At 38.2% G+C, this 15,649-nt stretch overlaps 1 protein-coding gene across 1 annotated transcript in view; it reads right to left on the bottom strand.

The window, feature by feature from the left end:
- The window catches only part of RB1 (retinoblastoma 1), a gene marked incomplete at its 5' end in the record, with an annotated part of 62,741 nt that overhangs the window by 26,046 nt on the left and 21,046 nt on the right, over window positions 1–15,649 (bottom strand). Inside the window, 4 exons of the mRNA XM_010009869.1 lie at window positions 14,366–14,568; window positions 14,774–14,850; window positions 14,928–14,959; window positions 15,049–15,105. Of these exons, the coding sequence (XP_010008171.1) occupies window positions 14,366–14,568; window positions 14,774–14,850; window positions 14,928–14,959; window positions 15,049–15,105 (369 nt within the window). The remainder of the gene's footprint in view (window positions 1–14,365; window positions 14,569–14,773; window positions 14,851–14,927; window positions 14,960–15,048; window positions 15,106–15,649) is intronic.

Genomic DNA, 15,649 nt, shown 5'->3' with positions numbered 1-15,649 from the left:
AAAGTTCTTCAACTCAACATGACTTTTGAGCAAAATAACATCCTCCAAACAAGGTAATTCAATCTCAAAGTACTAGTTTCTTAGAAAAATGTGACCTTTGCTAACTAGCAATGAGCATGTGCATCAACTGAAATATTTCACAACTGGTAAAACAATTTGGTTTCCCAGACAGAAAGTCAAGACACAGGGATTTTTAGAATGAAACTTCCTCTCAATCTTTGTGTTCTAGAAATATTTTTAACATGAGCATTTAAGATTTCAAATGCTGTTTTCTTGCAAACTTTATAAAGTATACAAATAAATTACTTGGGGTTATGTGCTGGCGAAGACAATCAAGACGCTTTGAAAAGTCAAAGCCATGTAAAAGCAGAAATCTACTTATATTACTGTTACAAACAGGAATATATAAACAGAAGTGCTTTAAAACCTTCTCTGTATGTTTCCCAGCTGTTAGAACACTGTGTACATATTCCTCAAAATTAATTTTACATCACTGTAAAATTAAATAAATATTTAAAAGCTGAAAGTAAGTATTGGTTTTTCCTCCTCAAAAACAATGAATCAAGAATATAAAGTGAGTTAAAATGAATCTGCACTTTAGATTTAGGGTAGTCAGCTGCAACACAGATATACCACTGAGGCATTTTGACTTCAGATCAGTATATAGAAGTGCAAATTAATGTTGGAGAAAATGCACATTGAGCTGTCAGGGTACATACGTTATCTGATTGAGTTTATTTTCCTTTGTGAAGCTTTTGCTTAATTGTTATAAAACAACCATACATTGCCTATTAATACTGGAAAACTGAGTTACTCAAAGACTGTTAGAAACTAGTGACTGAATTTCAAATTTAACAGAATTTTAAACCTTTACCCACACAACTTTTGAAAGGAAAATTCAAATAGTATGAACTTAAGCTTCAAAGATAGCATAGATATAAATGTCTGCATAACATATGAAAAGAGGCAGTTATCACAGTTAGGAATCCTTAACTCTTCTGATCCATTTCCAGCTTCAGAAAAATGCACAAAAGACCCAGCACGAGTAGAAATTCTGTAACTTTCCATATGCCACTGACAAATAAAAAGTCACTGTCAAATTCAAAGTTCAAAAGCCAGATCTCTAATGCATCTCTCTAAAGAGTCTGTTTAATATTAGACTCCCTCCAAAGACTTTGAGACTAAAGCCCTTAATATCACTGCTAGGTTATTTTTCTTAGGCTACTACTCCACCTTTTCTGGTTCTGCAACAGGATTACCCTGGAGAGCTGTGGATGGAGCAATGTTTTCACTGAATGGCTGCACTCCTTCCATCTGCCCCTGCCTTTGATACCAACTCTACCACCCCTCTGGTAATAGCTTATGCCAAAATTTAAATCTAGATGAGGAGTTATGCTCCCAAATCATATTTAAGCATCTCAGAAAAGGCTTATGTTGTCAGAACTCCTGAGCATCTGAATGTGAGCATCCAGTACTTCCTGAAGCTACATTATTTTTATTCACATGTTTATGCAAGGGGGATTAGAATTTCAGTTTTAGGATCAAAACCTACAAATTTATTTTTTGTAGTCTGGTTTCTTCATCGACAGAGCACAGATACTGCATGCTTACCATAAAAAAATAAAAGCAGTGAAAATTTAGTTGATTGCAAGCATTTTTTCGATCTAATGCAAGGTGGGCAGCCATTGATAACTAGATACTTAACCAGCACTTTCAAAGACAAGGAAAACAAACAACCTTTCTACCAGCACCTCTGATTTACCTCAACATACCATCACTTCAAAAGCAAAATATTTCTCATTTCATACATTTTATACTCAGCTTGAAATTTTGATTTCTGGCTTTCTCAGGAATAGAATGCAAGTCAATCTGTTTCACTCAGTGTATGTCTTTGACATTTACAGAAATACCAATACCAAGTCAAACACATCTTTGTATTTTTCATGAGAAGTACTCTGGGGGTAAAAAAAACCAACCAAACCATAAATCTTCAGGTAGGAAAGATATCCTTAAGTGAAATCAACTCACAAGCTTCTGTTTCTGATGAAAGTAACCTCAGATACAGAAGTATAAAGATTGAAAAACAGCTCACGAGCTCAGGCAGAAGACAGGAATGGCTGTACTGGATCAGACCCCACACATTCAGCTAATCTGCAATCCTGCCGCCAACAGTGGCCAATGCTAGATGCCTGGGGAAGAAGATAACAGTAGGAGAGGCATGCAAGACTTTCTCTTGTTCAAGTGCTGTCCTGCTTTGCTAGCTGTTTCTCAGGACATTCTGGGTCAGATGTGTTCGTGTGTTCAGCAACAATCAAATATTTTCTTCTGTGATCTTGTCCTGTCTCCCTTTGAATGTGAGAAAACTTTTTAACACCCGCAGCACTTTGCAGTAAAAAATTCACATTGTGTTTCTGTGCAGAAGAGGAATAAAACTAAAGAAAACTCAACCTCCCTTTTTTGTTTCAAATCTACTAGTTTCATTACTGCCTCTTCATTTCTTTTGGAAGAGGCAAGGAGCATTTGGAGCACCATTCAGCCTTTCCTTATCACTCCTGATTACAGAGTCTTCCATCATCTCTTACAAATGAGAAAGTGATTTTCATTTGTAATTTCAATAAGCAAAGATGAAACTTTTCAGAACTACATAAACAGGTAAAATTACAGTGAACCCAGTGAAGTTCCTCTGAGACTGATAATTCTGAAAACCTCACTTGAGCATAGTATCCTCTAGCAGCATTTATTCTTCCAAGTTATTTTCTAGGGGTTTTATCAATGAAGAACAATTTGTTCATACTTTTCCACCAGTAAATGTAGTATTAGAAGGTTCTTGCACCTGGGCAGACCTGTAAATCCTGGTAAGTTCCCTTTTTTGCTAGACTATCACCCTTTATACCTCAGGGTTACTGGCATTTGAACATCACTGACAAAATGAAAGTGGATACATTTCAAAAGCTAAGGCAAAATGTAAATCAGAATGATTCTAAATATAGAAGTTGTAAATACCCTGACTACATGTTATCTAATTATCAAAGTGGTGAAAAAAAATGTATAAATACAACTGACTATCACTGAATTACCATGTTTTCAGAACATACTCAACACAGCTCATTTAAGGGGAATGCAAATTCAGAAAGCCATGCTTGCAGAGTCTAATACTTCTGCAGGAAGTTGGATGGAGAAGTTTGTTCTAATCCTCTAATTCTACTTTGATACCAAAGGCTTTCACATTTATCACATCCTCCCAACTCCAGTTCCTCTTATGCAGATGCTTATAAAGCAAGCCCAGTTCTTCCCCATAACAAAAACTGAACTTGACACAAAATTACAACAAAGCACCTTGCACACATCGTCTATAAGCCTACTATTATGTTGGAAAACTAAAAATTCCAGTACTGAGCATTTAGATTATTGCTTTTCTATTTAACAAGCAAGCTAACTGCTCCAGCTGTAACAACTTAAAGCTGTCCTGCACTGAGAAGGGCTGTTTTATACAGCTTAAACATGAGAATCAAGTCACAAGCAACAACAAAGGCAGGCCTCTAACAAGAAGCCCCTACCTTTTTATGGAGAGATGAAAGAATACCTTTCCATACACATAGCTTTAAAATTTTCCCTAACGCCACTTTTTTTACAGGGTGAGTTGCTGCCTTAAAGAAAAAAAAGTAACAATGCTAGTAACAGGAGGCATCCAAAGTTATTACTTAGAAAATGGCATTAAGTCTATCTCACATAAAAACAACCGTGGCTATGATAACTCTTCCGTTTTGCAGATGAATTCTGCAAAAATTGCTACTTTATGAAAGCAAGTCAATTGTAGACATTAGTTGTAAGTCTTCACCCTTCTGTGCAATTATGCAACGTTAGAACTACACTTGACTAAAGTGGGAAGCATCTATAACGAAGTAATGAAAACTGTAACCACAGCATTGCAGATATTTCTTAATGGAGGAATTTGTTAAGTATATAGCAAAACATGTCAAAAAAAATGAAAATACAGATGGCGAAGCACGTATCACAATATCTGCCTTTTCAGCACTAACAAAACTATCTTTCATTAATGAAATCAAATTCAAAAACTCTGCTTGTTTACTTAAGCTATTTAACACCTTTTATGTGTGAAAGAAACTTTACCATACATACTGCATGCTCACATGCTCCTGTGGGTAGACAAGTGGGGGGGGAAAAAAAAAAAAAAAAAACACAAACCAAAATGAAAAACCAGCAGTTATTTCTGTCCAGATAAATTCAGAGAGTTCCTCTGAGCTGCTGGAAGGTGCAGCAGGCAGAAACAGAGTGTGCCAGGCATGGGCACGGGCTCTGCTCTAGCTCCCAAACAGGAAGGACAAGGTAATCATAGTTCAGGTACTTACCCAAGCCAGGTTCAGATTAGGTACACTCTAAGTGGGTAAGCCTGAAGCTTCTGCTCAGGGGTTCAGGGGAACATCATGCATGCAGGTCCAGACATTAGTGGCACAGCACAGAACCGTACCACAGGCAATCACCAGCCTGTGCCTAAGCCATTCTGACAAGCAAACCCAACCCAAAGGAAGAACTTTAACAAAACCTAGAGGGATGACCTTTCTGGAGCACGGTGAGCACTATGCCTACGCAACAGTTGTAAACCAGTGTATCCTAATCCCTGACAAGGAATGTGTATTACTGTAAAGTTACTGTAAGGCACAGACTCAGTGATACAAACATATAATGGAAATGCTACACATTTACACAGCATAAAAGCAGGCACAAAAGCACTTATTTGGCCTACAAAAAAGAAAAAAAAAAAATCATGCATTTATGCATGCAACAACTTAAAGAAAAAGCAGCAAGCAGAGAGACAAAATCCCATTCCCAATGACACATAATTTAGCAATTTGAGCTTGACAAGATACTGTTTTCTGTTACAAGTTTGAAAAGCGAGCATATAGCCGGGAAAAAACCCCCTCCAACATTAGAACATTTGTTTGGCACCTACTTTGCTTCCGAACAGAAGCTACTTTATCTTCCAAAGTAAAGTTCACTATGGAATGGTTCAAATAACATAGCAATATGGATAGAAAGAATAATAAAAAAACAAAAACAAAAACTTATGACAGTTATTCAGGACTGTGGCTTGGATAAAATAAGCAAGACCAAAAAACAAAAACAACCCCCAAACCAAACCTTCATTCCACCCATTTCACCAATTTTGTTTCACTACAAAGATTGGCAAGACTACAAAGTTAGAGAACATAATCCCATCCAAGGAAGAAGCAGCTGGGATACAGCCACAGAATTTAACCCAAGCATTATTTACTTTTGTATTTAAGGCGACAGCCACATCAGATTTGCTCAATTTAGCAAGATTTTACAAAATTAAAGAAATGCAAGTGTACCTCCCTGAATTCTAATGTATTTTTTCCTCATGGGCAACCATTAAACATTCCTACAAGGTATTTGCAACACAGATACTGCAATGCTGCAGGATGAAAAGCTGAAGTTCAAACTATCTAGAATCAGAGTAGGACTAAAATGAAAGCTCTCCAGCTGTGGTATGACCACCAAAACTTCGGACAATATAAAAAAAAAAAATCCCACAAAAAACAAAACCAAAAGTTTGAAAAACAAGGATTCCCAGAAAACTATTTCACTACTTTTTGTTTAAATTGTACTAATAATCAGGGGAACCTTAAGGAAAAAAAAAAAAGCGTATCATGTTAACCAAGTTTTATTTCTGTGGCTAATTCCGTACTTGGGACCAGTGTAGACACAGGCAAGACATTTTTATGCTGCACCAACAGAGCTGCAAGCTCCACTGAGCACAGGCTATAAACACCAGCTCCCTGTTATAGTTATAAATCTACAGCCAGAGAGGTCATGACACATCCTCTGCTTCCACAGCTGTAGTGGTAACAGTACATGACCTCCACATGAACAGAAACCACAACAGTGACCATAGGTGAGATATACAGCACAAGTAGCTACCTAAAGCAAAACTAGGCATAATTCAGTAACTGCCTCTTGCTAGTGCCCCCTTAATCTGGAAGGAATGGGGAAATAGTTAAGAAAACTAGTATTAAACCTATAATTCACTTTTACTAACCTTCACAAACATTATACATCTAGTTTAGGTTTGTCATTGAGACAGATGCTGTCTAAAGTCAGTGGAGAGAGGTACCTTCAGAAAGTGAGTAACTTTCTGGAAAAAAGTAAATGCCTAAGATAAACAGAATTACTTGCTTTCTGGAAGTGCAGCTCTGTCTCAAGTATAGAGGGAGCCTCAATACCTAAGTTGTAGAAGTCTAACAATGTTGGAGTCATATCCCCCTAACAAGAGAAACTCCATACTTTAAAGCAGTAGATGAAGCAGGCAAAACACTTAAATCCTTAATCAAGAATGGCATCCAAATTTCACAGAATTAAAACTCTGCATAGTTGCTGTGTCTTAGGTAAGCCCTTTAGTCATGTTTGTACTTGAATCAAAATAGCATCTAAAGGGTTGGGCTGACTTGGCAGACCTGCAACAGATAAATCCATTAACACTGTGCTAACATAACCAATATCTTACAACCCCAGTGAGTGTTTTGTATATTTGGCAAGTGCCTACCAAGAAGTGAACACATTGCCAACACAGACAAAAGTAGGAAACACAGGACCTTGGCTTTAAGTGTTCTGGTTTCTCTTCCAGTAGCCTAGAGGATTTGCTTGGGTGGTAACACCCAAGCATGAATAACAGCTTGAGTCATCTTCATGATAAACAGGAGTGGCAAGGAAGATTTTCAGAGTGATGGTGCAGACAGTGAAGACTATCGTTCGGTATTCTTCCTGGTTTTTCAAGTTGCCTTCAGCTGTTAAGGCAGATAAAAGTTTCAAGCCTCAAAAAGCACATCATGATTTCTATAAAAGGAAACTCTTCAGGAGTACCAGAAAGGCACGAAAGAAACACCTATTTTACTCATGCATTTATTAAAAAGTACCTGTGTATATGCTCAAACCAAAAAGCATATAAACATATATATATATGATACTATATGGTATATTTACAAATACCCAAAAAGCAGCCATCTTACAGACGTGTAAGAATGTGCCTTGTATGATTGTGCCTTGTATGATAAAGGCAAAACCATAGAAGGCTTTCCAGCCACAGCTGTGACAACTGAAGTGTCAACTCATAACCTTAATATACATAGATATAAAAAAAAAAAAAAACCCCAAAACAATCAAAAGCACATGCAGCAGAACCAGTATGATTCTTTAGCACTATCACACCACGCAGCAGTGATGCCAGTGACCTCTCTCATCATGCGTGCTTCTGGAACACACTCATGATGCAAGCAGAAGTATATTTAGTATGTACAGACAGAAAACCTCAAATCAATTCTCAGTTCCTTCTTTAAGGTTAAAGCTGCATCCTTCCAACATAACTTTTTCAAAGGGAGGATGGTGAGCACGTGAAAATGGTGAAGTTTGGTGACTCTTAGCAGAGTTTCTCCCCTGTAAGAAAAACCCTAGAAGATTACATATTAGAAATCACTGTCCATAGTAAACTCCAGCTGAGACAGGATTCTAAGTGACTAAAATCCAGACAATCACAGGAGATGGGTGATGTCTGCAAGAGCACTCTGATGCCTGCAGCTCCTGAGATGCCTGTCTTTATAACAGTGAAGTTCCCCAGGTAGCTTATATCCTGCCAGTGAGCATGCTTGCAAATGTTGTCATTCTGGATATGCCAAGCATTTTTTTGTGCCTAAGGCTGTCTCTCGTTCACAAATTAGGTTTTCCTATATATCTAAGGAAAGGCAAAATTTAGTAGGCATGAAAGGAGTATGTCTGACATACTCCTAGCTTTTCTAGGAGAATCTGGCTGCTGTGCAGAAACACGTACAACTCTTGGGGCCTAGAGGAGAGATAGCAATGGAACATGTGACTCATCTGCCAGCACTGAAGTCACTGACATGGTTGAGCCCATGACTATGTCTGTAGTTGGTAATACAACGAGCTCTGGCCTGTCCTAAAGCCTTAAGGGCAAGTGGCAAAGCACAGCTTGCACCCACGCAGTCAAACATTCTCCACTTCTAACCCATTCCAGCAGTTTAAAATAGCCCTTGAGCTGCATCATGCCCCAAATCTTGCCTAAACATTGTCCAAAGGAGTGCTGACAAATGCCGAAATGTGCCAGGAGGGAACACACTACCAGCAAAACACCACTGATGACTGTGGGGCAATACTCAAGCCAGAACTGTTGTCCCTTTAAGGCCAGTAGTATACAGATGAAGGCCCAAAACCTGGACCTTGCTGCCCAGCTTTACTTGGCTGCCTATCAACGAGGTTTTAGAGTCATTCTTCTGATAACAGTAAACAATTTATCCAATAACCTATTGTTTAAAATGTTGACAGTATGACCATTCTTACTTATTTCAGTTTTAAAAGGATTGACTTAACATGTCAAAATAAAAAAAAAGGACTTCAAACTGCATGTAGACATCCACCTCCGGAAGAGGTGTAGGACTTCAGGCATACACCAAATAAAAAAACATTACTGAGAAAGATACAGACCACAAGAAAATACACTAACTCCCATTCCTAGATGCACAGAAACCTAACTTGAAATTGCACACTGCATCCAAGGGAACAGGCACTAAGCAGTCAAGCATGGTGAGCTAGACAGTAACTGTGTCCTTGTACAATCAAAGACTAGGAGGCTGCATAATTAAGCTTGTATTATATCAAAGTACTAAGGAGTACTTGCTTACCTGTAACTTCTTACAGCTTTACCCCAACCTGGATTTGTCTAACAGTTTCTAAGCAAATCTTAAACATACCTATTTAATATTTTTCTCCTTACTGCACGATCAAAGTAGGTCTGCTGTTATTCCAGCTCCAAGAATACTTTAATGCAATAATGTATTCTTTGGGAATACATGGTTTTCCTCAGGAAGGCACTTCTGCCACAATGAGCTGTATAATTTAAAACCAACAGAAGTCTTTGGTGTGGGATGAGGTATCCATGGGATGAGCATACATCCATACTCATGTGGGATGAGTATAAACATTAACTACACAGTTGACGAATACTTACTGCAAACACTGAGTTATCTTAAATCAATGATACATGATAGAACAGTACTGCAGATTTCATTGCAAATGTTTATTTAACAAGAAAAACCACAGAGAAGAGCTGCTAATGGAGAAGCATTATGGAGCACAGTTTAGGCAATGCTACAAGAAGTTACAAATAAAGCGAAGCACACTTGCCTACTTCTGATCATATTTTAACCATTAAGACAAGTAACCTTGTAGAGCCATCTTAATCTTGCATCAGTCATTGAAACTCCAAACCACATCATAAGTCTAAATAGCTATGCATAATCAATACTGATGTTCCTTCTTCCATTGAAAAAATACAAATTAGGATAGCATAAAAATACAAATTTAGGTTAAAGAGCAATACAGCCAAAGATGACTATGGTGTGAACAGCTGTAGTGCAATATACTTTTTTGGTTCAACATCTTTTGTCCCTCACACATAAGCACCAGAAAACCAGCTGAAGCAAACAGACCAACTCAGGCTGCAAATGAACTCCCTTTAGCCTGCCATAGTGCACCTTCACATCTGTTCTGGGATTGTAGAAGGTGACCCACCTGCCTCTCATCCCTGTTAACATCAAAAGCTACCACATAACCTTTTAAAACCGCACTCCTACCAGGAATACCACACGAACTCCTAGGGATGAGCTAACAAGCTAACAACAGAACATTATACCCTCTGTAGAGCTAACCAGGAAACTATGGCCATGCTTCTTTCTCTAGCCTGCCTTACCTGGCTGACATGAATTACCTTACCGTTGGACAAGGTTGTGGTTGGTCTGCAACTCCAGTGAAGAAGAACAAGACTCTTCCACTGCCCTAGTACTGGGCAGCTTAACCTTGACAGAGCAAAAGTGCTTCACACATTTCACCACTAAACACCAAAGGCTAGCTTGAAGAAAGTATTTTGTAGTGTGGCCCAAACTATTTCAAGTATGCCAAATGTGATGATTTAGAACATGTGTATGCTCCACACTCTTCACCTACTGTGTGCAAAGGCATGTGCAGGGACCACATTCTCTAAGCAGCAGCATGAAGAAAAAAAAGAAAATCTAATACCTTGCCTGTTCCTCCCTGTTCACATCTTGTAAGCAGAATGTAAGCTGAGAGGCAGGGAAAAATGACTGGATTGCTTTGCAGATACAGATAACAAAGACAGATACTCCACAGCTGTTTACTTACCTGAATGACATAGCCAAAAAACAAAAAACAAAAAAACCCAAAAAAACCCACAAAAAAACCCACAAAAAACCCAACCCAAACCTAAGTCATGCTGTTCCCAGAAACAAATTAATTTTATATGTTATAGATATTTCACTTTTAAAATGGCCTGTGAGCATTTACAGACTTTGATTTGCTTGCACTGAAGACCTGCTCTTCCTTGTTTCTTCCTAATGAACTGCAGCAAGCAGCAACACTAGTCAAATATGTGACATGGCAGTTGACAGGGCTTTCTCTAAGGGAAATTCAGAGACTCTGGAATTTGTTTGCACAACCTTCATTGAGATATTCACAACAATTACTTTTTTGGCTGGCCTGAAGAGAGCTCAGTTTGACACAATTATGGAAAAGTCTGAGCATGAACTCCTAGGCTGGCAGGCAACAAGCTATCCCTTTCATAGGAAACAAATTTTAACTATGCCAGGGTTTAAATCATGTTTATATAATAAAATGAAAGATTACAGGCACCTTTATTTTTAAGTATAAACTAATTTTGGTCCCCTTTGAAGTTATGAAATTAAAATAGTGCCCCAAAATACTGTAGTGAGATGAAGCACAAAAGTTCTACAGTAAAGAATATTGTATGGTATATTTCTGTTTTGCTAATAAAAATTATGCAGCATTATTAACATATTCTAAACTGATCTCCACATAATCTGCATCATGACCTTACTGGTAAATAATATTCAAGTGGATAAATAGAGCTTTTCCCTTTAGAGTTCAATAAAGATTGAAGTAAAACCAATTTGATTTAATCATCTTGTCCCTCTTCAAAATATGAATTGAGAATAACCTTCAACTTTTTTCCAGCTTTTGTCTATGCTTTTTTTGTTAAAAGAAAGGATGACCTAGAAAAGTTTCAACTCTTTCCTAAAGCACAGATAACTAAATCAGCTAGCTATGCAAAAGTAATAAACATAATCGCAACGACTAGTAAAGGAGTGATATATTATCTTCAAATCCCAGTAAGAAACAGAATCCTTCACATTCATTTGATACAGTTTCCAAAGTCAGATAAAGGTCAGATGCACTTCAGATTTTTTTCTTCAGGGAAGTTATGCAAGTTGGTTTTCCCCAAAAAAAGCTCTGTGACAAGTAAAACTTCAATAAACTCAAGCTATTCTGTATTCAATTGCTCAGACCCTTTAAATTCCATATTGAAGTCCTGCTTCCTAAAGCAGTCAGCAGAATGAATAAAGACTGGATAAATACAGACCTGACTTTCCAAAAGCAGATAAGCCTTGTAATGCAATGTACATTTCATTGCGATTTAGAAGCAAGAACTAAACAAAAACATGTGGAAAATAATTGGGAGAATCAGACTTGCATCATGCAAGTATTTATAATATTTTTCAAATGTTTCTATCCTTATTTATCAGGTAATTTGTTTAAAATTAACCCAAAGCAATCACTTATGGTGAGATATCCTTTATGACCAAGCAGGAATCATCTGGCTTTTCTCTCCTCCTTTATCAGGTGTTTGGAGGTAAAAGATATTTACTGGTATGAACTACACTATCCTAACTGCCTCCTCCTTCTTAAGGGAATTACTAATTAAGCAGACACTTTGCAAACCTCATACACCGTTACATGGATACAATATCCAGGTAATGAACTGAAGAAGAACATGGTAAACTCACTAGCTGAACCTTTCTGGGACACCTGAACAACAGCCTTGCAAGTCAGCCACAGAAGTATTTTCTCCTGTTGCAAATAAATTACACTTGTCAGACTAAACCAGCTAATATTTACATATGAGATACAGGTGCATTTTCTGCACTCATGGCTTTAGGTTTCTGTGTGCAGCCTTACAATGTATGGGCCTCAGGTCCTTCACTGCAGGGACCCAGAGACTCAGCAAGACGTTTTTAGCACAGATAATATTTCACTACTTCTTGTCTCCTGAGCCAGCACTGTGCAGTATGCTGCTTACAACTCACAGCCTTTCCCTTACAAGAAGCCAGAAGAGGCAATGGAGGCCTCCATGCAGAATCACAGGGTGCCTGTACACAGGCTCCAGCTGCCTGCAGCTGGCTGCCACAGCTTCCTTCAGCTTTTGAGGGAATCCTGCTGTGCCCTCTAGTGACAAACCTATGGCAACAGGAGACTGCACACTGCCTTGTGCTTGTGGAAATCCAAATGAGACATGGCATCCAGTTCAATGAAGCAGAAGGGCCTTTGGATACATGTATTGCACATTTCTTTTTATTCCCTCTGCTGTGCTCCACTCAACATATCCACTAGATGATCACTGTAGGTCTTTTCCAACTCAAATATTCTATTAACACTCAAATTGGCTATATAAGCCACCCCAAACAGTACCAAACATGCACCTCTGAAAACTCAAGAAGATCGATTCAATCCATTAAAATACATTCAGATGGACCACTTAGAAAACCAGAAATAATCCTGTGCTTGTTGACATTATAATTTGTTTCACACAAGTTTGCAGCTACACCTGTAGTGTTTGAAAACACAATGCTTGGGATTTGCCAGTCTGAAAGCCCAAGTCCAAATCAAATTATCTGCATGTGGTGCTTGAATCACTGGATAGAAACTGGTATATGTGACTTACTGCTGATCAGTAAGCTGACTGCAAACTGGTATGCAGAATGTAGCAGGAGCCACTTCTTGCTTGTACAGTCAAACTTGAGTATGTGTACCTCTGCCTTTTGTCCTCCAAGTGTTACAATTCTCAAACAAGCATTTTTTATGTGTCTTCAAGCTTCTTAAAATAATGCCTGCCTCTTGAAATACTGCCTCATTTTCCCTGTTTCTGTAGGTTTGGTAAGAAGTCTCTCAGCCTCAAGTGCTTTCTTATTCAAAGAATGCCAAAATCACAAAGAAATTCATACAGCAATAGAGGGGCCATGTCCATTTCCCATGACACCAAACATGTAAAACTTTTACAGAGGGGAAAAATCTACACTCTGGTACAGCAGCTATAGCACTGCACCAGAAATCCTGCATTCAGAAACATACAGTGTCATGGGGATGAGCATGGAGTTGCACACACCAGTCTTGGCTCCCACAATGGAAAGATCACCTTCATAACAGGGCACATTCAGAGAGGCACATGTGTCCATTGACTCTGCCAGCAAGAAAAATCTAGTGGCAAGGGCTCATTGGTACAAGGTGGTCCACCAGATTCAGCTTGAAGCATGGCAATTGCTTCCATATAACTGAGGCTAGCATGCTTCTCCTGAGCTAGAAACCTGGAGATGGATGGGGCACTTGATGCTGAGGCACAATAATGCTCCTTGAATTCAGGGCTTTAACACCACAGCCTGGTGAAGTACCACCCACACTAGAAAACTGTTAACTTTTCACTCTGAAGTCACACACAGACTAACCTGAAAAAAGAAACTTGCTCCACAACTAAACTACCCCGCTGGTTATGGCACACTGTTTTTAAACTTTCCAGAACCGTAGGATATGCAATGGGTTTTTAAACAGTCACTTTATGTGTCTCTGGTCAAAATGACAAGAGTTTGTAGTCTCCTGTTCTGTGGAATAAATAGCATATTTTTGGTTTATAGATAACACACAATATAAAGAAACAGTGTTTGATTTTCTGAGATCCAGCTTAAAAAAGCTACTCAACCTCCCAGCATTTTAACAGCATCCAAAAAATATCAAAGTGACTGACGCGCAAAGGACAATGCAAATCGGTATTTCAAGCACTATTAACAAACATTTCAGATGCACAGAACTAAAGCCCTACTGTCAACTGGGATATGGATAAAACTTAACTTAATAAAAGCTTAGAATTTATTGCCTTTGGTACCAAAATACTGTTTAAGGGTATTACCCTCATGATTCATATGTCAGACTAGTAAAATGGTGTTAGCTTACAATCACATAAATCAGTAGAGCTATGTTGACTTCTTTTTCTCTGACATACTCTTTTTTTTAAAACCTGAAGACATGCCAAAACTAATCTTGTTTTGCTCTTGTAATTTATTTTGCCACAAATAAATCTCAGTAAGACCACAGATTATTTTATAGAGTTGTGTGGGATTTCCTTTTCCTAGATATGCACATTATACAAGGACAAATACTACTTTAAAGTATTACTTACAGACTGCCAAGCAAGAGACTCCATAATTCGATGTTCACAACGTTCTAGATGCTTTATCATTTCCCTTGTTAGGCTTGGCTCCGCTTTAATAAAGCTTTCAATCACCTTGTAGAAGTCAAAAGCTTTTAGATCAAATACATTCAGAATCCATGGGAAAGACAAGTCTGTTTCAGCACTGGTACCACCACTTTCTGAAGCATTTGCTGCAGGGAAAATGGACTAAAATTATCAAGAGCACAACATTCTTTCACTTCTGATGCTTCTTCCCTTTTGTATTTGATGACTAATTGCTAGTTCAGATATTCCAGTAAGCACTTTTTTGTTATTTGCTGTATTTTATGTATTAGAACAAATGGCAATAATTACCAATAAGTAATAATGCTATCTAGGATTTAAACTTCAACTTACTGCCATATGTAGCCATGACAACCTCAACAGCACATGCCAGAAGAGATGTGTGGAAGATGTTATCATTCAGAAGTTTGCTAAGGAGAAAGAAAATTATTAATACTTGTCCTAACACTAAACTAGCAGGCTTTGGTAACAAGTTAGGGGCACATACCTGAAATTCTGCACTGACAGGCGCTCTTCCTCCTGAAATACGTAAATAAAAATCAAACTTGTGAGTATTCTTAGTATTTGTAGATGCAATGCCAGTACTTAGCTACTGGTACTTAACTTACCGACTTTAGCATTGACTCCATTACTCTGTAATACAGGCGCACTCCAAGCTTGTATCTCTGTTAAAAAAGAAGAAATTCAGGAATAATTCAAGCTTTAACAGATTACAACAGGCAGACCCTCATGTTCTAACAAACATGTCCATTTTTTTGAAGAGCCGCTATAATGTCATTGTCTGTCCCCAGTTCCATTTGCCAACAGCACTGGAGAGGCCTCAAAGGCTACTAAGGTTTGTGATTACTTAATCATATGAAGACTTAATCAAGTGTTTATGCTGATTCACAGATAACAGAATAGAAAGTAGAGCTGAACACAGGAGACTGTCAAGTATAAACTTGGTTGGATTTGTTTTCCAAAATCCTTGTTGAAAGCACAGCTAGCCTACTGATTTATAAGGAAGTGAGTCACCTTTTGCAGTTTCAGGCTAAGCTACCTTAATCATAGAATACCAGGTTGTAAGGGACCTCAACCTTTCTTGGTAAAGCATGATCTCAACCAGATGGCCCAGCACCGTGTCTCACTGAATCTTTAAAGTGACCAACACAGGGGAATCCACCACTTCCCCGGGGAGATTATTCCAATGGCTGATCATTCTCACTGTGA

Source organism: Nestor notabilis, unplaced genomic scaffold, assembly GCF_000696875.1.
Source record: "Nestor notabilis isolate BGI_N333 unplaced genomic scaffold, ASM69687v1 scaffold5992, whole genome shotgun sequence".
Lineage (NCBI taxonomy): Eukaryota > Metazoa > Chordata > Aves > Psittaciformes > Psittacidae > Nestor > Nestor notabilis.
The sequence above is the reverse complement of the archived record's forward strand: the minus strand, read 5'-3'. Positions and strand labels throughout refer to the sequence as shown.